Source organism: Ranitomeya variabilis, chromosome 6 (genome assembly GCF_051348905.1).
Source record: "Ranitomeya variabilis isolate aRanVar5 chromosome 6, aRanVar5.hap1, whole genome shotgun sequence".
Classification (NCBI taxonomy): domain Eukaryota; kingdom Metazoa; phylum Chordata; class Amphibia; order Anura; family Dendrobatidae; genus Ranitomeya; species Ranitomeya variabilis.
The window spans coordinates 247720670-247747294 of NC_135237.1; the positions used below are offsets into that span (position 1 = coordinate 247720670).

The 26625-nt window shown below is 43.0% G+C and overlaps 1 protein-coding gene across 4 annotated transcripts in view; it reads left to right on the forward strand.

The window, feature by feature from the left end:
* The window catches only part of PTPN3 (protein tyrosine phosphatase non-receptor type 3), a 530936-nt gene that overhangs the window by 80602 nt on the left and 423709 nt on the right, over positions 1–26625 (forward strand). For 3 of the 4 annotated variants that reach the window (XM_077269560.1, XM_077269564.1, XM_077269563.1), the window contains exon 2: positions 16480–16625. In XM_077269560.1, the coding sequence (XP_077125675.1) occupies positions 16488–16625 (138 nt within the window). In that variant the 5' untranslated portion in view covers positions 16480–16487. Of the gene's footprint in view, positions 1–8119; positions 8187–16479; positions 16626–26625 lie in introns of those variants that run through there. The other variant, XM_077269561.1, reaches the window with a different exon arrangement.

Genomic DNA, 26625 nt, shown 5'->3' on the forward strand with positions numbered 1-26625 from the left:
CACAAAAGTCTCTCTTAATGTGTTTCTTCACAGCATTAAAGTCCAATTCACATAAATGCATATAACTTCAGTGGATATTATCAGTGACCAGTTTACACCAGTTCAAAGCAATACATATCACATGGCTTTAGATTTGCGATCCCTAAACAGGCCAGACTTCCCTTGTCCAGTTTCCCTGGGCGACCGCACGCCATCTCACAGTCTCTATACGTCTCCATACACACAGCCTCATATGTCGCAGACACTACACACGCCAGCCCTCTGACTAGTTCTCGTGGGTGTCCTGCATCGCTGTATCACAGTCTCTTACAGTCTCTTTACTCACACAGCCGTACACAGTCCAGGATATCCTCCGGATAGCAGCCAGGCACCATATCCACCTGTTTGCAATCGTTGCACATGCTAGTCCTCTTTCGGGCACAGGACATCCACCTCGGTGCACAGGACTGTCCACATCCGACTCCTTCGGGCACAGGACATCCACCTCCGGGCACAGGACTGTCCACATCCGAGACCAGTACCATGGACTACTTGCATCTCTGTGTACGTTGTGGGTGCCAGGCTATTCAGCTGCCCTGGGTGCTGGTTCTGCTGGCATCCATGCACTCTGTCAGTCTGGTGTGTGCTGATCTGCACTAATGTGCACCTCGCACACCTGGCCTCACCTGACACACCCATACCCCTTACTGCAGGGTTTTTAAACACAAACCTGTAGCCTTCAGCCACATGGAAAACCTGGAACGGAAATCCGTGACTCTCATGCACACCTATGGACTTAATCCATCTGCATGCACATTCTGGGGAGAACAAACAGCGCCCCCTAGCTGTATCAGAAGCCACAGCCTCACAATAGAGATATATATATATATAGATAGATAGATATTTTCCTACCATGTAAGGGTCACTTGGAAATTTCCTTATTTTTGAAAGAAAAGCACATTTTTTTTCCGATGCAGCTAACATTAAATGATTCAGAAATACTCTCTATACATTGTTAATGTGGTAAATGACTATTCTAGCTGGAAACGTGTGGTTTGTAATGCAGTATCTTCATGTGTATAGAGGCCCATTTCCAATAACCATCACTCCAGAGTTCTTATGGTACTTTGTGTTTGCTAACTGAGTTAGAAGACTAATGGATGAATAGAATACCCTTGAAAACCCTTGTGCAAGTATGTTAGCACAGCTGAAAACAGTTTGGCTGATTAGAGAAGCTATAAACTTGACCTTCCTTTGAGCTAGTTGAGAATCTGGAGCATTACTTTTGTTGGTTCCATTAAACTCTGAAAATGGTCCGAAAAAAATAACTTTCAAGTGAAACTCGACAGTCTATTGTTGTTCTTTGAATTGAAGGCTATTCCATGTGAGAAATTGCCAAGAAACTGAAGATTTCCTACAACGGTGTGTACTACTGCCTTCAGAGTAGAGCACAAACAGGCTCTAACCAGAGTAGAAAGAGAAGTTGGAGGCCCCGCTGCACAAGTGAGCAACAAGACAAGTACATTAGAGTCTGTAGTTTGAAAAATCGACGCCTCACAGGTCCTCAACTAGCTGCTTCATTAAATATAAATAGTACACGCAAAACGCCAGTGTCAACGTCTACAGTGAAGAGGCGATTCCGAGGGCAGATTGGCAAAGAAAAAGCCATATCTGAGACTGGCTAATAAAAGGAAAAGATAAATATGGGCAAAAGAACAGACATTGGACAGAGGAAGACTGGAAAAAAGTGTTATGGACAGACGAATCCAATTTTGAGGTGTTTGGATCACACAACATTTGTGAGATGCAGAACAACTGTAAAGATGCTGCAAGAGTGCCTGACGCCATCTGTCAAACATGGTGGAGGTAATGTGATGGTCTGGGGTTGCTTTGGTGCTGGTAAAGTGGGAGATTTGTACAAGGTAAAAGTGATTTTGAATAAGGAAGGATATCACTCCATTTTGCAATGCCAAACCATACCCCGTGGACAGCGCTCGATTGGAGCAAATGTCATCCTACAACTGGACAATGACCCAAAGCACACCTCCAAATTATGCAAGAACTATTTACGTAAGAAGCAAACAGCTGGTATTCTATCTGTAATGGAGTGGCCAGCGCAGTCACCAGATTTCAACCCCATTGAGCTGTTGTGGGAGCAGCTGACCGTATGGTATCCAAAAAGTGCCCATCAAGCCAAACCAACTTGTGGGAGGGGCTTCTGGAAGCATGGGGTGAAATTTCCCCAGATTACCTCAGCAAATTTACTGCTAGAATGCCAAAGGCCTGCATTGCTGTAACTGCTGCAAAGGGAGCATTCTTATATATATATATAATATATAGATGAACTCTGGCACTCATGAAGAATATTTTCCAGACAGAAGGAATTATTTTTCAAGCCAAAGAAAAGGAATTTATTTTAAAGTTCCAAAAAATTGTGAAAATCAGAGTAGAACGGTAGTCACAGACATCAATATTTACAACGTTTCGGCGAGCACCGACCAGCACCGCCGTCCGGATCCTGCTTTGGCTACTGCTGCCCGGAGGCCCCTTGCCGGATATTCTTATCGGGACTATTAATAGGCTTCTCTACTGGGCACATTATGGCCGCTGCTGAAAGCCTCACATTTATTGTATTTGTATTTTCAGTGGGACCACTTACCCTTTGCAGAGTACATCATATAGTAAAGTACCAATTTTTTCTTTCCCTTTTTTCTTTCCCTTTTTCTTTTTTTCATCATCTTTTTTCTCTTTTCTATCTATCTATCTATCTATCTATCTATCTATCTATCTATCTATCTATCTATCTATCTATCTTTCTAAATGCATAGCATTATCCACTCAATTATACATTGGTGTTTCTCTTGCTTGGTTCTGACCTCCTTCTATCATGGATGCTCTCCTCCTATGCCACATATACAATTTTTTGGTCACATATATACGATATTTTTGTCACATGTTACGGTTAATACTGACCAGGTGGTCTGATTTATTTTCTTTGGAAAGGTTGTTTATATTATGGTAAAAGTTATATTTTATAAAAAATTGTGTATAATCGCCGCGCTAACTGAACTGTAGTGGGGATGCACCGAAAGTGATTAGTACCGAAACTGAATTAAAATAAGGTTTGCTTAGTACTCACTTGCTTGTATAAGTGGCATGAAAATGTGTAGGTCAATCAGGGATTTCTGCTGGCTGGTGCAACTGTTAAAAAGGTTATAGCAATTATACTGTTTCTGTGATTAACTTGAGGTATTCGTTAGTTATATCAAGTATATACGGAATACTAGGATTGTAAATGTTGAAGTGTACTTACTAGTGATCTCGTTGGTGGTATAGCGTGCACTACAGCAGGGGTCCCCAACTCCAGTCCTCAAGGCCCACCAACAGGTCATGTTTTCAGGATTTCCTTAGTCTTGCCCAGGTGATAATTGCATCACCTGTGCAATACAAAGGAAATCCTGAAAACATGATCTGTTGGTGGGCCTTGAGGACTGGAGTTGGGGAACACTGCACTACAGGACCCGTGCAGGGGGTAGTGGATAGGCAGTATTATGTTGCTGTGCAGAGCTTTGGAAATACTGTCAATGAGGAGAAATATTACCGCGTTTTAGCGGTGAAAAGAGGAGCCTTTGCTGTGCACAGATCAGAGTATCTTTATAGTGCAGTTGAATCTATATAAAGTAAGTCCGGTATATATGCAAACTAATGCGGTGCACTTGCCGTGGTAAATACAGAGATCCACTTACTTGTGGTACCGTTAGTGGTACAGCGTGCATTGCAGAACTCGCCCAATTAGTAATCTCATCACTCTGGATGAATATAACCTTACCCCAAAACATGATTCCATCAATTTATCAACAGCTTTTTCAACTTACTCCAATTCAGCTCAATACATGCCAGTATCCACTCGTACCAGAAATGACCCTGCTGTACCCATCTCTCCATATGTTGGGGAACCTGCGCACACCTCCCATAATAAAGGAGGTTCACCTCCAATTAACACATTACATACACCCAACACAGATAACTTTCTGACCACTAACAGATACTCTCGATTATCATCACCTGATGAAGAAGTCATAGACTCACCACATATAACAACCACTTACAGACAAATTAACAAACATCCAAATCCAGGTAGATTACCAATCCCCACCTATAGCCAAACAGTAACCAATAACCACAAAAAGGCTCTATACAAAATTACAGGTGGAACAGGTACCACAGCCAAAAGCAACCATAAAAAAGTAATAGGTTCTAAAATCCACACACCCATCAACAAAAATTTTTTTCGGGTACAAACCGCAAAACCAAAAGAGGTAAGAGGGGTGGGTCATTCACCAAAAAGAAAATAACATCTCAATTCGTAACCACTAAGAATACACAAAAAATCTTTAACCTCAGTTCCCACCAACTGTCCCATAATGAGGAACTTTTGCTTCAAAAAGGTCTAAAATTTGCACCCACCACCATAGCCAAACCCTTCAATTTATATATTAGCATTAAAAAATTTCTACGGAATTTAGCTCCAAAAAATACTTCCTAAAGAAAGGTGGACCCCATCAGTGTACCACTTATACGGCCCAAAATTTTGCACCACCTGAATATATTCATACAAACCTCTCTCAACCGTAAACCTTTAACCCCCTAAATGAGTATTCCAACTCATTCAGAGCCTTTGAGACTCTAGTAACCACAGATATCAAAAAAGCATGCCATAAAATGTCAAGTTTTACCCCACACAATTTAAGTCATGGTGAAAAAGTACCATAATCCAACTCCAAGAAAATAATAATATTATCATCCGCTCAGCCGATAAGGGGGGTGGTATTGTGGTACTTGACCGTAGTACATACCACAACGAGTCCATGCGACTCCTGGGGGACCCGGTTACATATAAAAAACGAACTTTTGATCCTACAATCAATTACACCAAGAAACTAAACATATTGGCATCAAAAGGGAAACTCTTAGGAATCCTTAGGAAAAAAGAATATCAGTTTATTAACAATAGAACGCCTTCAACAGTAATTTTTTACCACATACCAAAAATACACAAAGACAAGGAAAATCCCCACGGCAGGCCAATCATCTCTGGCATAAACTGCCTAATGGCTAATTTATCATGCTATGTAGACACACATTTACAAAAGTGTATGACCCTAATACCTGCCTATCTAAAAGACACCACTCATGCCCTACAAATTCTGAGTCAGATTGAGTGGAAAACCAACTTTATATTAGGCACTCTTGACATTAAATCACTGTACACAGTTATTGATCCTATTAAAGGTTGCCAAGCAACAAACTCCGTCCTCCAAGCATTAGGAACCTACAAAGCACCCCAGATCCAGTTCATTATTGACAGCATTGTACAATAATCAATACTATTAACAAACCCACGGGACCGCGATGGGTACTCGTTTCGCGCCAAGTTTCGCAAATTTTTATGTGGGAAAATGAAAACAAGATCACATATATGGGAACAACTACCCTCATATGGGCCTTGAGTTATGGCGTCGCTTCATAGATGATCTGTTCATTTGGGAAGGTACCATCACAGATTTACAAATTTTCATTTCTGGTCTTAATACTAACGACTATGGCCTAGAATTTACAGCCTTCTATAGCCAGACCAGCATAAACTTTTTAGACCTAACCATCTGTGTGGAGAACAATAAACTAGTCACTAAAGGATATCATAAAGAAGTTGACTCAAATAGCTTCATCCACACAAGCAGCTGCCATCTCCCTGTATGGCCAAGCAATATCCCTAAAGGTCAATATATGAGGATACGGAGAAACTGTACCAATATTGAAGACTATCGCACAGAAACAAAATACCTAACTGCTCAATTTGAGGAAAAAAGGTATAACACAAGCCCTGGCCCAGGCCAGACTAGAGGTGGAAGCTATACCAAGAGAATCTTTATTATTCAAAACTCCGGTTAATCATAGTCCACCTACCATTAAAGAACAAATAAACCAGCTGCCTATATTCACCCAATTCCATGCAGGACATGGAAAATTCAATAGAATTATCCGCAAACACTGGCCAGTTTTACAAGGAGATAAATGCATTGGTGATCTATTACCACAATGTCCCAAATTTATATACAAAATAGCCCTGAATTTGGGTCTTCTATTGGCTTCAACAACAAAAACAGTTGTGTCAGCTACTAGCAAACAAAAATTGCTGTCTACAAAATCCCATACACGCAAGATGGGTTTTCTCCCATGCAGCTTATGCCCCTGCTGCATACGTACAACAAATGAAAAGAAAATATATACCTAATTTACGGATACACATAAAACAAATCACTACAATATCAGAGCCTATATTACATGCCAAACTAAGGGAGTCATCTACATTTTAATATACCCATGCTAGAAAATATATGTGGGTAGGACCAAAAGACGGCTAAAGGACAGGATTAAAGAACATCTAGATAATATCAGTAAAGGGTACAAAGGACATCCATTGTCGCGGCGTTTTTTTGAGAAACATAACCGATCCTGCCAGGGAATTTTCTTTTCTGGCATACAAGTGGTTCCACCAAACCCTAGGGGTGGAGACTATTTAAAAGCCATGTCCAGGATAGAATCCAAATGGATATTCACTCTTGATAGTCTGGCCCCAAGCAGCTTGAATCAAGAGATCGAACTTTATGCTTTTTAATCTTCTGGAGCAAATTCCCAGGCACATGTCTAGCTATTTAATTTATTTATTTAATTATTGGGACATTTGTACTGGAATGTGGCGACATACGCATTTTTCTGCTTTTTATCCTTATTTTTAATCTTTTAAATCACTCACATTTTTTCATTGTTTTATTTACCCATTTATTAATTAAAAAAATTGCTTTAAAAAAAATAAAATAAAAAAATTGCTTTTAAATTATATCATGCATCCAAACATTGATCCAAATGTTGATTTATAACCCATCCCTTGGTATATGCACAGAAATTTACAGGTATTTCAATAAGTGGTACCCTTATATGTGTCTGGTAAACAGTATTAGTCAAATCCCCAAAATCCATTATCTAATATCCATGTCAGTGTCTTTACCAACATTCCTTATTCAGGCACAAGTAACTTGCTTATGGCACATACGATCAACTTCCTTTAATTGGACACATTGCAACCAATTTCGATTAGCAATCTACCTAATTATCCACTTATTCTATCAATCAGCTGCAAGCGGACTCAGTGGGGTTATGAGGAGGCGTGGGTATTTAAAGACTGTCAGCCAGCATTTGGGACAACCCTGATGAAGAGAGGAGACACCTCTCGAAACTAGTTGGTTAGTGCCCTAACCGAGCTCCCGTCCTCGCTATTCTGTGACGTCACAAACTTGGCTCCGCCCACCCCGTGCACTGCATCCTAGCGTCGCTCACGGCCGGAGCACGCAGGCTGCTGGCGTCCCTCTGCACTCCAGAGGCTCTTCACCATACCGCTCTAAACAGGAACATTCCCCCTCACTGGCAGTAACTCCCCAGCGCCGAACCTCGGCTCAGTAACTGCATACCTACCACCCCTCGAGTTCTGCAGTGCACGCTGTACCGCTAACGGTACCACAAGTAAGTGGATCTCTGTATTTACCACTGCAAGTGTACCGCATTAGTTTGCATATATACCTGACTTACTTTATATAGATTCAACTGCACTATAAAGATACTCTGATCTGTGCACAGCAAAGGCTCCTCTTTTCACGCTAAAACGCGGTAATATTTCTCCTCATTGACAGTATTTCCAAAGCCAGCACAGCAACATAATACTGCCTATCCACTACCCCCTGCACAGGTCCTGTAGTGCACGCTATACCACCAATGAGATCACTAGTAAGTACACTTCAACATTTACAATCCTAGTATTCCGTATATACTTGATATAACTAACGAATACCTCAAGTTAACCACAGAAACAGTATAATTGCTATAACCTTTTTAACGGTTGCACCAGCCAGCAGAAATCCCTGATTGACCTACACATTTTCATGCCACTTATACAAGCAAGTGAGTACTAAGCAAACCTTATTTTAATTCAGTTTCGGTACTAATCACTTTCGGTGCATCCCCATTACAGTTCAGTTAGCGCGGCGATTATACACCATTTTTTATAGCATACCCGTCTTTCCAACATGTATATACACAGAACCTGTTCTAATCACCAGCGGCTTCTGAACCAGTTTCCCTACCCTACAGTGGTAAGCGCCAGTATTATATTCTAGTTCAAAAGTTATATTTTGTCTTGCAGAAACAGACGTAACTTGAGGAAAGGCATGCTAGCCGAAACGTTGTAAATATTGATGTCTGTGATTACCGGTTTACTGATTTTCACAATTTTTTGGAATTTTAAAATAAATTCCCTTTTTTGGCTTGAAAAATAATTCCTTCTGCCTGGAAAATATTCTTCATGAGTGCCGGAGTTCATCTATATATTTTATATTATCTTTCTCCTGAACACCAACTATATATACTGTGAGCACCCCATAATCCTCTCTCTCTCTCTCTCTCTAATTTTTTTTTTTTTAATATGTGTATGTGTATGTATATATATATATATATATATATATATATATATATATATATATATATATATATATATATATATATATATATATAGTACAGACCACACACCTTCTCATTTAAAGATTTTTCTGTATTTACCTGACTCTGAAAATTGTACATTCACACTGAAGGCATCAAAACTATGAAGTAACACATGTGGAATTATATACTTAACAAAAAAGTGTGACACAACTGAACATATGTCTTATATTCTAAGTTCTTAAGAGTAGCCACCTTTTGCTTTGATGACTGCTTTGCACACTCTTGGCATTCTCTTGATGAGCTTCAAGAGGTAGTCACCGGAAATGGTCTTCAAACAATCTTGAAGGAGTTCCCAGAGATGCTTAGCACTTGTTGGCCCTTTTGCCTTCAATCTGCAGTCCAACTCACCCCAAACCATCTCGATTGGGTTCAGGTCTGGTGACTGTGCAGGCCAGGTCATCTGGCGTAGCACCCCATCACTCTCCTTCTTGGTCAAATAGCCCTTACACAGCCTGGAGGTGTATTTGGGGTCATTGTCCTGTTGAAAAATAAATGATGGTCCAACTAAACACAAACCGGATGGAATAGCATGCCGCTGCAAGATGCTGTGGTAGCCATGCTTGTTCAGTATGCCTTCAATTTTGAATAAATCCCCAACAGTGTCACCAGCAAAGCACCCCCACACCATCACACTTCCTCCTCCATGCTTCACGGTGGGAACCAGGCATGTAAAGTCCATCCGTTCACCTTTTCTGCGTCACACAGACACGGTGGTTGGAACCAAAGATCTCAAATTTGGACTCATCAGATCAAGGCACAGATTTCCACTTGTCTAATGTCCATTCCTTATGTTCTTTAGCCCAAAGAAGTCTCTTCTGTTTGTTGCCTCTTCTTAGCAGGGGTTTCCTAGCAGCTATTTTACCATGAAGGCCTGCTGAACAAAGTCTCCTCTTAACAGTTGTTGTAGAGATGTGTCTGCTGCTAGAACTGTGTGGCATTGACCTGGTCTCTAATCTGAGCTGCTGTTAACCTGCGATTTCTGAGACTGGTGACTTGGATAAACTTATCCTCAGAAGCAGAGATGACTCTTGGTCTTCCTTTCCTGGGGCGATCCTCGTGTGAGCCAGTTTCTTTGTAGCGCTTGATGGTTTTTGCAGCTGCACTTGGGGACACTTTCAACGTTTTTCCCAATTTTTTGGACTGACTGACCTTCATTTCTTAAAGTAATGGTGGCCACTTGTTTTTCTTTACTTAGCTGCTTTTTTCTTGCCATAATACAAATTCTAACAGTCTATTCAGTAGGACTATCAGCTGTGTATCCACCAGACTTCTGCTCAACACAACTGATGGTCCCAACCGCATTTATAAGGCAAGAAATCCCACTTATTAAACCTCGCAGGGCACACCTGTGAAGTGAAAACCATTGCCGGTGACTACCTCTTGAAGCTCATCAAAAGAATGCCAAGAGTGTGCAAAGCAGTCATCAAAGCAAAAGGTGGCTACTTTGAAGAACCTAGAATATAAGACATATTTTCAGTAGTTTCACGCTTTTTTGTTAAGTATATAATTCCACATGTGTTAATTCATAGTTTTGATGCCTTCAGTGTGAATTTACAATTTTCATAGTCATGAAAATACAGAAAAATCTTTAAATGAGGTGTCCAAACTTTTGGTCTGTACTGTTTGTGTGTGCATACACACACACACACACACACACACACACACACACACACACACACACACACACACACACACACACACACACACACACCAAAAGTAGGTGGACAGTATGTGTAATAGGGTTATGAAGGGGGAGTTTTATCAAACATGGTGTTAAGTGAAACTGACTCAGTTGCCCTTAGGAACCAATTAGATTCCACTTTTTATTCTTTACAGACTCTTTGGAAAATGAAAGGTGGAATCTGATTGGTTGCTAAGGAAAACAGAGTCAGTATCACAGATAAGTCTCCTCCAAAAATATATTTTCTTTAAAGAAAATTCAGATAACCCATAAGGGCAAATAATTTAAATACAGATCAAAGAAAATGGATTTTAAAATCTCAAAATGCTGAAACAGTTAGAGCAAATTGGGTTGAAACATATGGTACTCAAGCCCCAAAGAGACAAACCATTTACTGCATTCGTGACAAATTTGATGCCACTGGCTCAATCCTTAATGCGCCACAAACTGGTCTACCCAAAACAGCCTGTAAAGAAAAAAACATACAGCTTGTTGCTGAAACAATTTGTTCAGAGTCCACAAAAGTGAGTCCACCAGAAGAGTCTCTTTAGAACTGGGTATTTCACGAGCTTCCATCATTTGAATCCTGAAATCTATTGGGTGGAATATCATCCACATCTTATTAAGGCTATGTGCATACTTTGCGGTGTGCTCTGCGGGTTCTCCCGCAGCGGATTTGATAAATCTGCAGGGCAAAACCGCTGCGGTTATCCCTGCAGATTTATCGCGGTTTGTCTTGCTGTTTCCGCTGCGGGTTTACTCCTATACTATTGATGCTGCATATGCAGCATCAATAGTAATGTTAAAACTAATAAAAAATGGTTTATACTCACCCTCTGACGTCCCAATCTCCTCGGCGCTGCACGCGGCGATACGGTTCCAAAGATGCTGTGCGAGAAGGACCTTCGTGACGTCACGGTCATGTGACCATGGCGTCATCACGGTCATGTGACCGCGACGTCACCGCAGGTCCTGCTCGCACAGCAACCCTGAGACCGGACAGCCACGTGCAGCGCTGAGAGGTGAGTATATCATTTTTTTTATTTTAATTCTTTTTTTTTTTTACACTAATATGGCTCCCAGGGCCTGGAGGAGAGTCTCCTCTCCTCCACCCCGGGTACCATCTGCACATTATCCGCTTACTTCCCGCATCGTGGGCACAGCCCCATGCGGGAAGTTAGCGGATCAATGCATTCCTATAGGTGCAGAATCGCAACGATTCTGCACAAAGAAGTGACATGCTGCGGGTTGTAAACCGCTGCGTTTCTGCTAGTTTTTTCCCGCAGCATGTGCACAGCGCATTGCTGTTAACATAGGGTTTACATGTAAATGTAAACGCAATGGAAACTGCTGCGGACCCGCAGCTGCAAAAACGCTGCGGATCCGCGGTAAAACCCGCAAAGTGTGAACATGGCCTTATGGTTTATTGGAGGATGATCCCGACATGCGGCTGCAATTTAGTGAGATTATGCCTAACGAAATTGAAGAAAATCCAGTAATTTTAGATAACATTATGTGGAGTGATGAAGCTTCTTTCAAATTATCTGGCCATATTAACAGACAAAATTGTATTTACTGGTATAATTAGAACATGCATTTAACATTAGAGCAACAACCAAATGAGCCCGGTGTCAATGTTTGGGGTGGAATTTCAAGTTTTGGTGGTTTTGGACCTTTTTTTTTTTTTATGGAACAGTCACAGGAGATAAGCATCTCGAAATTCTAATGAATCAAGTTGTTCCCCAGTTACAGCAACAGCCTAATTCAAATGACCTTTATTTCCAACAAGATGGGGCCCCTCCACATTATTCAAGAGTAGTCCGCAAGTATCTTGATGAAACATTTCCTAATAAACGGATTGGCTGAAGAGGCCCACTTGATTGACGTTCACCAGACTTAACCCCAATGGATTTTTTCTTTTGGGGAGTACTCGAGGGCAAAGTTTATAGTCGAAAACAAAAAAAGTGTCAGTGATTTGAAAAATTACATAAGAGATGCATTTCAAGAAATTAATGCCCAAAGAGACTTGTGCAAAAATGTTTGTCGAGGCATAAGAGACAGACTTCAAAGCTGTGCGAATTGTGATATTGTGATGGAAAACAGTTTGAGCACCTGTGTTGATAAAATGTAAGGGCTTTTGTATTATTGTTCAGAATAAAATTTAATTGTCAATATTATGCTTGTGTTAGTAAATATAATTTTATGTATAAATCAAAATAAATGTTATTTTCTGTCCACCTACTTTTGGTCCACCCTGTATATATATTGTATGTATGTATACACAGTAACGGTTACTCACTTAAACAGTCAATCCGGTTTATTTAAATAAAACATAAACCAGATAGAGTACAGTTCGTTTCATTACATCCACGAAACGGTATAGGACATGTCAGTTCATATAGCAGATACACCTCTCTGCCTTTCTTACAACCCCCTTGTCTGAGGTTACCTTCCAGGAGCTCCTACTTCACATACTGAACTCCTGTCAGTCCTCTGTCCTGGGGAACTGCCTTACGGGGATCACTGTCCTTGTGACCAGGGCACTCCCGACAGTCCAGGCCCACCGAAGGTCAGTAGCTCCCCAACACAGCACCGCCACTGACTCTGCAGACAGACCACTCTGTAGTGTCCAGCCTGGACACATGGAAGTCTGTCCATGCTGACAGGCTCCCAGACAACTCCCCATGTGCCAAACATACCTCCATTACGTAGCTTGTAACCACACCCACAGGTGAGGTATGGATCACATTGGCTGGTCTCATGATCCTGACATCACTGCAGGTCCTCAAACACCTGCACTAACCACAGGAAAAAGGGCTACAGTGAGCAACCTCATCCAGAGGTGAGGTATGTGGGTAGCCAGTCCCTCCCATTTCTCATAGCTACCCGCAACCTGGACCCAGATGCACTAAACGACATTTTAGTGCTCATGTGCACCAAAGACAAAATACTTCGGGTTGCATCGCAGGGAGCAGCTCCCCATATCAAGTGAGGCTTACAGCGTAGAAGACCTCCTCCTCTGCGACACACACCGGCCATTCACCACAATGCCGGACACTGTCTCACTATCCCCATTATGCCTCCCCTGGGGAGTACATACAGCTCCCCCTAGCTGTAACGGGTCACTGCATCACTATATATATATATAATATATATATATATATATATATATATATATATATATATATATATATATATATATATATATATATATATATATATATATATATATATATATTTGTGCATAAATATACACACACACATACACACACACGCGCATTTATGTATATATGTGCATTTAACAAGCTTTCTCCATGTTCTTCCTACCCTAAGGTGGAAAAATCTGACACTGCTGAGCACAAGCTACAGCTATCAGTATAACTGTGGATTGTGATTAAATTCTGTTGGACTTATCGGTTCTTTAACTTTTCTTTTTCGGAACTCTTAAAATGCTAATTTTACTATTGGGGTGACACAACCAACCTGGTCAGGTCTAATAGATCCAGTTAACAATGTACAGGTCCTTCTCAAAAAATTAGCATATAGTGTTAAATTTCATTATTTACCATAATGTAATGATTACAATTAAACTTTCATATATTATAGATTCATTATCCACCAACTGAAATTTGTCAGGTCTTTTATTGTTTTAATACTGATGATTTTGGCATACAACTCCTGATAACCCAAAAAACCTGTCTCAATAAATTAGCATATCAAGAAAAGGTTCTCTAAATGACCTATTACCCTAATCTTCTGAATCAACTAATTAACTCTAAACACATGCAAAAGATACCTGAGGCTTTTAAAAACTCCCTGCCTGGTTCATTACTCAAAACCCCCATCATAGGTAAGACTAGCGACCTGACAGATGTCAAGAAGGCCATCATTGACACCCTCAAGCAAGAGGGTAAGACCCAGAAAGAAATTTCTCAACAAATAGGCTGTTCCCAGAGTGCTGTATCAAGGCACCTCAATGGTAAGTCTGTTGGAAGGAAACAATGTGGCAGAAAACGCTGTACAACGAGAAGAGGTGACCGGACCCTGAGGAAGATTGTGGAGAAGGACCGATTCCAGACCTTGGGGAACCTGAGGAAGCAGTGGACTGAGTCTGGTGTGGAAACATCCAGAGCCACCGTTCACAGGCGTGTGCAGGAAATGGGCTACAGGTGCCGCATTCCCCAGGTAAAGCCACTTTTGAACCATAAACAGCGGCAGAAGCGCCTGACCTGGGCTACAGAGAAGCAGCACTGGACTGTTGCTAAGTGGTCCCAAGTACTTTTTTCTGATGAAAGCAAATTTTGCATGTCATTCGGAAATCAAGGTGCCAGAGTCTGGAGGAAGACTGGGGAGAAGGAAATGCCAAAATGCCTGAAGTCCAGTGTCAAGTACCCACAGTCAGTGATGGTGTGGGGTGCCATGTCAGCTGCTGGTGTTGGTCCACTGTGTTTCATCAAGGGCAGGGTCAATGCAGCTAGCTATCAGGAGATTTTGGAGCACTTCATGCTTCCATCGGCTGAAATGCTTTATGGAGATGAAGATTTCATTTTTCAGCACGACCTGGCACCTGCTCACAGTGCCAAAACCACTGGTAAATGGTTTACTGACCATGGTATTACTGTGCTCAATTGGCCTGCCAACTCTCCTGACCTGAACCCCATAGAGAATCTGTGGGATATTGTGAAGAGAAAGTTGAGAGACGCAAGACCCAACACTCTGGATGAGCTTAAGGCCGCTATTGAAGCATCCTGGGCTTCCATAACATCTCAGCAGTGTCACAGGCTGATTGCCTCCATGCCACGCCGCATTGAAGCAGTCATTTCTGCCAAAGGATTCCCGACCAAGTATTGAGTGCATAACTGAACATTATTATTTGATGGTTTTTTTGTTTGTTATTAAAAAACACTTTTATTTGATTGGACGGGTGAAATATGCTAATTTATTGAGACAGGTTTTTTGGGTTATCAGGAGTTGTATGCCAAAATCATCAGTATTAAAACAATAAAAGACCTGACAAATTTCAGTTGGTGGATAATGAATCTATAATATATGAAAGTTTAATTGTAATCATTACATTATGGTAAATAATGAAATTTACCACTATATGCTAATTTTTTGAGAAGGACCTGTATGCCGATTACTTGGATTTTAAAGTCAGTACAGAAGCCACATCAGGTCTATGAGATCTATTTTACCCCTTAATGACCTGTGATGCATATTTTCATCACATTTTACGTACGGTGGGTGTATGGAGCAGGCTCAAAAGCTGAGCCCATTTCATACTGAGCTGATAACAGTTGAATTACAGGTTAAAAGTACCTAGAGAGACTAGAAAATAAAGAAAACATTTTTTAAATCACCCACTTTTTCCCAGTTCAAAAAGAAGTAAAACAAACAAACAAAAAAAAAACCATAATTGGTATAATTGTTTCGGTAAATTCTGATCTATCAAAATATTGAAACCATACCTTAAAGGCAAAAGAGGAAATAGAAAGGACTCAAACTCCAAATTTGTCAAATTGCTGTTCATCGGTTGCTGCCCATTCCAAAAATATGCAATAAAAATCAATTAAAATGTCATGTGTAACCTAAAATTTTATCAATAAAAACTAAATCTCGTCTCGACAAAAAACAAGCTTTCACACCAGCCCTTTGAAGGAAAAAGAAAAAAAAAACCTGCAGGCCATAGGGAATAACGTAAACAATTTTTTAAATATTTTTTACCAAAGGTCTGAATTGTTTCAACCAATAAAATAAAATTAGGTTTGGTATCGCTGTAATTGCACTAATCTGGAAAATCATATTAAACTAAAGTTTAAAAAAAAATTAATGGCGGAGTTGCATTGATTCTTTTTCACAATTTTGCATCGTTTTTGCCTCTTCCCATATATACTAACGCCATGTCAAGGGAAAAATAATCAAAACGGTATGCCTCCTACTAAGAGAAGAAAAATCAGAAACAAAAGTGCAAAAATTGAGAATTATGAAGTAGGGAATATTGTATGACGTTTACATGGTACATCCACATTATTATTTTTTTGTAGGACAACCATTTTAACATTAAAATTGACTAGATATCAATAAAAATACCATAATTTATTAAAATTTATAAAGGTTTATTCTTCCAATATGAAATGTGTATGAGGAATTATTTTTCTTAAAATGCTTGGAAGCACTTAACATTACAAATCTTCTTTGTTTTTTAGTGTTCGTTATGAACTCCAGGCTGCGTGCTTTGGGTGGAAGGATAAACAACATTCGAGTAACTGAACTTCCAAAGGAAAAAAACAGGTCAGAAGTGGTTTGCAATGTCCGTTTCCTGGATGGGTCTCAGCAGAATTTCAGAGCTAATGTAAGTCTTATTGTAGCAGACCAAAGACTTAAATAAGAAGTTCTTTAGTTACCAGCAACGCTGAAAAAAACGCCTAGGGTGAACTTACCCTTAATACTCAATTATTCATGCTCACATGCTGCGGTTTTGGCATGCTAGATTTGTCTCTTGTGCATGTTGATAAAGTTTAGTGTTGGGAAAAAAAAGTCTTATTCTATAGAATCAGGTTTTAGCACAAAAAATGCAGCAAAACATGATACCTGCATTTTTTCACCACTCATTCATTCCAATGAGTGAAAAACGATAAAAGAAGTGACATGCTCCATTGTACCTAAAACCATGCAAAGCGCAAAATCCTGATGACGACAAAAAAACAATGTGTGTGCATGACATTTCTGAAATCTCATAGGGTTTGCTGGTACTGTAAAACATAGCTGAAAATTTGCATTAAAATGCTGCAAAAACGACTAGTGTGAACGTAGCCTTAAAGGGAATCTGTCAGCGGGATTGTGCACAGTAACCTACAGACAGTGTCAGGTCTGCACTGTTATTCTGATTACAGTGATACCTCAATTGATGAAATCCGTCTTATGGTTGTTCTTTAATCTTTATTTTCAGTTTTTAGTTAATGATACGTTCGTGCCCCAGGGCGGGTCTGGAGGGGGGTCTTTATGTGGTGCTCTCATTAAATATTCATAATGCAGACTGCTGACAGGTCACTGATCCCTCACTGACCTGCCCCCTAGTTTGCATAGCAAATTTCTGTACTTATTAAAAAAAAAAAAAGAAAAAATCTTCTGCAGGCAGGCACTGTGGCACCTGCTCTGCAGCACAATTGCATGTTATTCAGCTAGAAAAAAATAAATCCATTTGAAAATGGTGCCCCTGCGCAGTAGCAGCTATCGGTGTCTTGCTGTGATCTGATAGCTGCTACTGCGCATGCGCTGGTCGGCGCCATCTTACTGGAGAAGAAAACAAATTCCTCCAAGATGGCGCCGCCAGTGCCTGCGCAGTAGCAGCTATCAGTGGCTAAGGATCTAACTTTTGACATCACAGTCAAACATCTGATAGAAAGTGCCGGAGTGCGCATACATTGCCTAGTGCTGAAGCTCAGTTTTTGTCCCATGACTGATAGCAAAATTCCTTTTAGAGCACTGGATAGATATTCTGCACGTATACACGCAATCAAATTGTGACATCAAGAAGGAAAAGTCGTAGAATTATGGGAATCACAGGATCAATAGACGCATTAATGATTTAAAAATTCTGTTTGTATTTTTATTATTTGTATGACAGCTCAATTTATTAAGTACCGTATTTGAGCGCCATGCGCATAAAACCACACCCACTTTTTGTCATGCTATCAGTGAGGTTATTATATGATTGTTTAAGAATTGTTTTATTCTGAATGCACCTGGGCACGCAAATCAAGATCCTCTGCTGGCAGCTGCTTTTCAATGAATCCGACTTTCATATATTTTGCCACCCATACCCCAATCCCGACAGTAGGACAGGAGTGACGTTCCCTTGTGAAGTCTTTCTCATGGGATTGCTCATGTGGTATCCAGATGGAGACATTTAATGGAACAATGAAGTCTGTTGTTTTCAGCAATGAATTCCACTTTTGTCTCATATGCAATGATAGCCAGAAATTGGTCTGGAGAACACATGGTTAACGCCATGAAAAGGCCTTCAAGCGGGAATGTTACATCCATTCTACTCCCGGGATTATGGTGTGGGGTGGCATAATGAATGGTAGCTGGGCCCTACTAGTCTTCCAAGTACACGAACAGCTCACAGTTAATTGATTTGGTTGTGGCACTAGTGGTACCGTATATACTCGAGTATAAGCTGACCCGAGTATAAGCCGACCCCCCTAATTTTGCCACAAAAAACTGGGAAAACGTAATGACTCGAGTATAAGCCTAGGGTGAAAAATGCAGCAGCTACCGGTAAATTTCAAAAGTAAAAATAGATACCAATAAAAGTAAAATTAATTGAGACATCAGTAGGTTAAAGGGCCACTGTCACCCCCCCCCAGGCGTTATAAACTAAAAGAGCCACCTTGTGCAGCAGTAATGCTGCAGTCTAACAAGGTGGCTCTTTTAGTTTTTGATTAAGTTATTACCGCAATAAAACGTTTTAAAAATTGGCCAAACGTACCAGCTATTGTACCGGGAGGCGGTCCGAATCGTTCTCTCTGTATCCCCCAACTGCCGTCACTCTTGTCTTCAGGGCCGATGGTACCCGCCCCCTGCGCGCTGTTTCTTCTTAAATCCGGCGCCTGCGCTGTGCGTGCCTGCCTGGGGCCTGCGCAGTCTTCATTGTGAGTCACAGCTCAGACGCAGGGTGCCTGACTGCGCCTGTGCGGGCAGTGCGGCCACCCTGTGACTGACGCCCCGCCCCGCACTGTGTTATTCATTATGCTCAGTGCGGGGCTGGCATTCCTGGGCATGCGCACTGCGCTGTCCAGGCCCTCTCCCATCTACCCCTGCTCCCCCGCCTTACGGCATTGTTATTTTCGGCTGCCGCATTCCAGACGCTGGTGAGAATTAGTGTCTATTGCGGCAAGCTGCTATGTGTTTGTATGTTTTAATCAGGGGCGGATTATATGAGGGTCAATCTGTGCGGTAGCCCAGGGCTACCGCACAGATTGACCCTCTGTGACTGTGAATGCCCGCCGACATGTGCCCCCGGACCCGGTGGCCAGAGAGAGGGGGCCCGATTGCTGGACAATGGGGCAATGCTGGAGAGACACTGGGGGCAATGCTGGACACACTAGGGGCAATGCTGACACACTGGGGGCAATGCTGGACACAATGGGGGCAATGCTGGACACAAGGGGGGCAATGCTGGACACAATGGGGGCAATGCTGTCACACTGGGGGCAATGCTGGACACACTGGGGGCAATGCTGACACACTGGGGGCAATGCTGTCACACTGGGGGCAATGCTGTCACACTGGGGGCAATGCTGTCACACTGGGGGCAATGCTGTCACACTGGGGGCAATGCTGTACACACTGGGGGCAATGCTGTCACACTGGGGGCAATGCTGTCACACTGGGGGCAATGCTGTCACACTGGGGGCAATGCTGTCACACTGGGGGCAATGCTGGACACACTGGGGGCAATGCTGACACACGGGGCAATGCTGACACACTGGGGGCAATGCTGACACACTGGGGGCAATGCTGACACACTGGGGGCAATACTGTCACACTGGGGGCAATGCTGTCACACTGGGGGCAATGCTGTCACACTGGGGGCAATGCTGGACACAATGGGGGCAATGCTGGACACAATGGGGGCAATGCTGTCACACTGGGGGCAATGCTGTCACACTGGGGGCAATGCTGTCACACTGGGGGCAATGCTGTCACACTGGGGGCAATGCTGTCACACTGGGGGCAATGCTGTCACACTGGGGGCAATGCTGGACACACTGGGGGCAATGCTGGACACACTGGGGGCAATGCTGTCACACTGGGGGCAATGCTGACACACTGGGGGCAATGCTGACACACTGGGGGCAATGCTGACACACTGGGGGCAATGCTGACACACTGGGGGCAATGCTGACACTGGGGGCAATGCTGACACTGGGGGCAATGCTGGACACACTGGGGGCAATGCTGGACACACTGGGGGCAATGCTGACACACTGGGGGCAATGCTGTCACACTGGGGGCAATGCTGACACACTGGGGGCAATGCTGACACACTGGGGGCAATGCTGGACACACTGGGGGCAATGCTGTCACACTGGGGGCAATGCTGTCACACTGGGGGCAATGCTGTCACACTGGGGGCAATGCTGACACACTGGGGGCAATGCTGACACACTGGGGGCAATGCAGACACACTGGGGGCAATGTTGACATACTGGGGCAGATTGCTGGACACACTGGGGGCAATGCTGGACACACTGGGGTAATATGCTGGACACACTGGGGGCAATGCTGACACACTGGGGGCAATGCTGACACACTGGGGTAATATGCTGGACACACGGGGCAATATGCTGGACACACTGGGGGCAATGCTGACACACTGGGGCAGATTGCTGGACACACTGGGGCAGATTGCTGGACACACTGGGGTAATATGCTGGGGTGTGCATTATACTGCATCAAAGAACAATAAACGTTGAGGGGTGAGCATTATTATACCGCACTATACTATACGTGGCAGTTAAATACGTGGCACTGAAATGCGTGATACGTGGCACTGAAATACGTGGCACTGAAATGCGTGGCACTGAAATACGTGGCACTGAAATGCATGATGCGTGGCACTGAAATACGTTGCACTTACATATGTGATACGTGGCACTTAGATCAATAAACGGTCATGTTGGAGCATTATTATACCGCACTATAGATCAATAAACGGTGAGGGGGGATCATTATTACACCGCACTGCAGATCAATAAACGGTCATGGTGGAGCATTATTATACCATACTGCAAAACATTACACGGTGAGGGTTCAGCATTACTATACCGCGCGGATGATCACTAAAAGGCGAGCGGGAAGCATTAGGATACCTTACTGCACATCAATAAACAGTGCGAAGTGAGCATTATGATACCGCACTGTGGACCGATATACGGTGAAGGTGTAAAAATGTAACCGCACTGTGGAGCAATTTACGCAGATGGTGGACAATTATACCGCACTGTGCCATGCAACTACATACGGTGATGGGGGAACATTATACCGCACTATGTAACAAAGTAAGTTTATGTTGGAACATTATGCTGCGCTGTGGAGCAATATACGCAGACGGTTGAACATTACACCACTCTGTAGACGTATTGCTAATGATAATTAAAGGTTCCATTAATTTTTTTTTTTAAATGAAAAAATTAAAAATATGTATATAAATATCTATCTATATATATATATATATATATATATATATATATATATATATATATATATATATACACATATATATATATATATATATATAAAAAAATCACAGCAGCACATGTGCATGAATCGGCCATGTGAAAACACAGACAAATATACATTTCTCAAAAATATTTTTTAACCCCTTCCCGACCCATGACGCCTATGCGGCGTCATGGAATGATCGCATCCCTGCAGATCGGGTGAAAGGGTTAATTCCTATTTTACCCGATCTGCAGGGAGAGGGGGAGTTGTACTTCAGCCTAGGGGGGGTGGCTTTGTCCCCACGTGGCTACGATCGCTCTGATTGGCTGTTGAAAGTGCAACAGCCAATCAGAGCAATTTGCAATATTTCACCTATGAAAATGGTGAAATATTGCAATCCAGCCATGGCCGATGCTGCAATAGCATCTGCCATGGCTGGAAATCATGTTCTGGCCCCCCCCACCGCCCCCGATCTCCTCCCCAGTCCTCCGTTCTGTCCGGTACCCCCCTCCGTCCCCCTGTTCGCTCCCCCGTGCTCCTGTCCGCTCCCCCGTGCTCCTGTCTGCTCCCCCCGTCCTCCGATCCCCCCCCCCTGTGCTCCGATCCACCCCCCCACCACCCCCTCATACTTACCGATCCTCCCGAAGTCGGTCCGTCTTCTCCCTGGGCGCCGCCATCTTCCAAGATGGCGGGCGCATGCTCAGTGCGCCCGCCGAATCTGCAGGCTGGCAGATTCGTTACAGGTACATTTTGATCGCTGTGGTAGGTTCTACCACAGCGATCAAAATAAAAAAATAATAAATACACTCCCGCCTTTATCACCCCCATAGGTAGGGACAATAATAAAATAAAGAAAATATATTTTTTTCTTTTTCCACTAGGGTTAGGGTTAGAACTAGGGTTAGAACTAGGGGTAGGGTTAGGGGTAGGGTTAGGGTTACGGGTAGGGTTAGGGGTAGGGTTATGGCATGTGCACACAGAGCGGATCGGCCGCGGATCCGCAGCGGATCGGCCGCGGATCCGCAGCGGACCCGCAGCGGATCGGCCGCGGATCGGCAGCGGATCGGCAGCGGATCGGCCGCGGATCCGCAGCGGATCGGCCGCGGATCCGCAGCGGATTGGCCGCGGATCTGCAGCGGATTGGCCGCGGATCCGCAGCGGATCCGCAGCGGATTGGCCGCGGATCTGCAGCGGAATGGCAGCGGATTGGCCGCGGATCCGTAGCGGATTGGCAGCGGATTGGCCGCGGATCCGCAGCGGATTGGCCGCTGCAAATTCGAAGCAGTTTTCCATCAGGTTTACAGTACCATGTACACCTAAGGAAAACCAAATCCGCTGTGCCCATGGTGCGGAAAATTCCGTGCAGAAACGCTGCATTGTATTTTCCGCAGCATGTCAATTCTTTGTGCGGATTCCGCAGCGTTTTACACCTGTTCCTCAATAGGAATCCGCAGGTGAAATCCGCACAAAAAAACACTGGAAATCTGCTGTAAATCCGCAGGCAAAACGCAGTGCCTTTTACCTGCAGATTTTTCAAAAATCGTGCGGAAAAATCTCACACGAATCCGCAACGTGGGCACATAGTCTTAGGGTTAGGGTTGGGATTAGGGTTAGGGTTGGGATTAGGGTTAGGGTTAGGGTTGGAATTAGGGTTACGGGTGTGTTGGGGTTACAGTTGTGGTTAGGGTTGGGATTAGGGTTACGGTTGGGATTAGGGTTAGGATTAGGGTTGGAATTAGGGTTACGGTTGTGTTGCGGTTAGGGTTGTGGTTAGGGGTGTGTTGGGGTTAGGGTTGTGATTAGGGTTATGGCTACAGTTGGGATTAGGATTAGGGGTGTGTTGGGGTTAGTGTTGAAGTTAGAATTGAGGGGTTTCCACTGTTTAGGCACATCAGGGGTCTCCAAACGCAACATGGCGCCACCATTGATTCCAGCCAATCTTGCGTTCAAAAAGTCAAATGGTGCTCCCGCCCTTCCAAGCCCCGACGTGCGCCCAAACAGTGGTTTACCCCCACATTTGGGGTACCAGCGTACTCAGGACAAACTGGGCAACAACTGTTGGTGTCCAATTTCTCCTGTTACCCTTGCAAAAATAAAAAATTACTTGCTGAAACATAATTTTTGAGGAAAGAACAATCATTTTTTATTTTCACAGCTCTGCGTTATAAACTTCTGTGAAGCACTTGGGGGTTGAAAGTGCTCACCACACATCTAGATAAGTTCCTTCGGGGGTCTAGTTTCCAAAATGGGGTCACTTGTGGGGTGTTTCTACTGTTTAGGCACATCAGGGGCTCTGCAAATGCAATGTGACGCCCGCAGACCATTCCATCAAAGTCTGCATTTCAAATGTCACTACTTCCCTTCCGAGCCCTGACGTGTGCCCAAACAGTGGTTTACCCCCACATATGGGGTATCAGCGTACTCACAACAAACTGGGCAACAAATATTGGGGTCCAAATTCTCCTGTTACCCTTGTGAAAATAAAAAATTGCTTGCTAAAACATCTTTTTTGAGGAAAGAAAAATGATTTTTTATTTTCACGGCTCTGCGTTGTAAACTTCTGTGAAGCACTTGGGGGTTGAACGTGCTCACCACACATCTAGATAAGTTCCTTGGGGGGTCTAGTTTCCAAAATGAGGTCACTTGTGGGGGGTTTCTACTGTTTAGGCATATCAGGGGCTCTGCAAACGTAACATGATGCCCGCAGACCATTCCATCAAAGTCTGCATTCCAAAACGTCACTACTTCCCTTCCGAGCCCCGGCATGTGCCCAAACAGTGGTTTACCCCCACATATGGGGTATCAGCGTACTCAGGAGAAACTGGACAACAACTTTTGGGGTCCAATTTCTCCTGTTACTCTTGCAAAAATAAAAAATTCTGGGCTAAAAAAATATTTTTGAGGAAAGGAAACACATTTATTATTTTCACGGCTCTGCGTTATAAACTTCTGTGAAGCACTTGGGGGTTCAAAGTGCTCACCACACATCTAGATAAGTTCCCTTGGGGGTCTAGTTTCCAAAATGGAGTCACTTGTGGGGAGTTCCTACTGTTTAGGCACATCAGGGGCTCTGCAAACGCAACCTGATGCCCGCAGAGCATTCCATCAAAGTCTGCATTTCAAAACGTCACTACTTCCCTTCCGAACCCCGACGTGTGCCAAAACAGTGGTTTACCCCCACATATGGGGTATCAGCGTACTCAGGAGAAACTGGACAACAACTTTTGGGGTCCAATTTCTCCTGTTACTCTTGCAAAAATAAAAAAATTCTGGGCTAAAAAAATATTTTTGAGGAAAGGAAACACATTTTTTATTTTCACGGCTCTGCGTTATAAACTTCTGTGAAGCACTTGGGGGTTCAAAGTGCTCGCCACACATCTAGATTAGTTCCTTGGGAGGTCTAGTTTCCAAAATGGGGTCACTTGTGCGGGAGCTCCAATGTTTAGGCACACAGGGGCTCTCCAAACGCGACATGGTGTCCGCTAATGATTGGAGCTAATTTTCCATTCAAAAAGCCAAATGGCGTGCCTTCCCTTCCGAGCCCTGCCGTGCGCCCAAACAGTGGTTTACCCCCACATATGGGGTATCATCGTACTCAGGACAAACTGGACAACAACATTTGGGGTCCAATTTCTCCTATTACCCTTGAGAAAATAAAAAATTCTGGGCTAAAAAATCATTTTTGAGGAAAAAAAAATTATTTTTTTATTTTCACAGCTCTGCGTTATAAACTTCTGTGAAGCACCTGGGGGTTATAAGTGCTCACTATGCATCTAGATAAGTTCCTTGGGGGGTCTAGTTTCCAAAATGGGGTCACTTGTAGGGGAGCTCCAATGTTTAGGCACACAGGGGCTCTCCAAACGCGACATGGTGTCCGCTAACGATTGGAGCTAATTTTCCATTCAAAAAGTCAAATGGCACGCCTCCCCTTCCGAGCCTTGCCGTGCACCCAAACAGTGGTTTACCCCCACATATGAGGTATCGGCATACTCAGGAGAAATTGCCCAACAAATTTTAGGATCCATTTTATCCTGTTGCCCATGTGAAAATGAAAGAATTGAGGCTAAAAGAAATTTTGTGTGAAAAAAAAGTACTTTTTCATTTTTGCGGATCAATTTGTGAAGCACCTGGGGGTTTAAAGTGCTCACTATGCCTCTAGATGAGTTCCTTGGGGGATCTAGTTTCCAAAATGGGGTCACTTGTGGAGGAGCTCCAATGTTTAGGCACACAGGGGCTTTCCAAACGCGACATGGTGTCCGCTAACGATGGAGATAATTTTTCATTCAAAAAGTCAAATGGCGCTCCTTCCCTTCCGAGCCTTACCATGTGCCCAAACAGTGGTTTACCCCCACATGTGAGGTATTGGTGTACTCAGGAGAAATTGCCCAACAAAATTTAGGATCCATTTTATCCTGTTGCCCATGTGAAAATGAAAAAATTGAGGCTAAAATAATTTTTTTGTGAAAAAAAAGTACTTTTTCATTTTTACTGATCAATTTGTGAAGCACCTGGGGGTTTAAAGTGCTCACTATGCTTCTAGATAAGTTCCTTGGGGGGTCTAGTTTCCAAAATGGGGTCACTTGTGGGGGAGCTCCAATGTTTAGGCACACGGGGGCTCTCCAAACGCGACATGGTGTCCGCTAAAGATTGGAGCCAATTTTTCATTGAAAAAGTCAAATGGCGCTCCTTCCCTTCCGAGCCCTGCCGTGCGCCCAAACAGTGGTTTACCCCCACATATAAGGTATCAGCGTACGCAGGACAAATTGGACAACAACGTCCGTGGTCCAGTTTCTCCTTTTACCCTTGGGAAAATAAAAAAAATTTCGCTAAAATATCATTTTTGTGACTAAAAAGTTAAATGTTCATTTTTTACTTCCATGTTGCTTCTGCTGCTGTGAAACACCTGAAGGGTTAATAAACTTCTTGAATGTGGTTTTGAGCACCTTGAGGGGTGCAGTTTTTAGAATGGTGTCACTTTTGGGTATTTTCAGCCATATAGAACCCTCAAACTGACTTCAAATGTGAGGTGGTCCCTAAAAAAAAGGGTTTTGTAAATTTTGTTGTAAAAATGAGAAATCACTGGTCAAATTTTAACCCTTATAACTTCCTAGCAAAAAAAA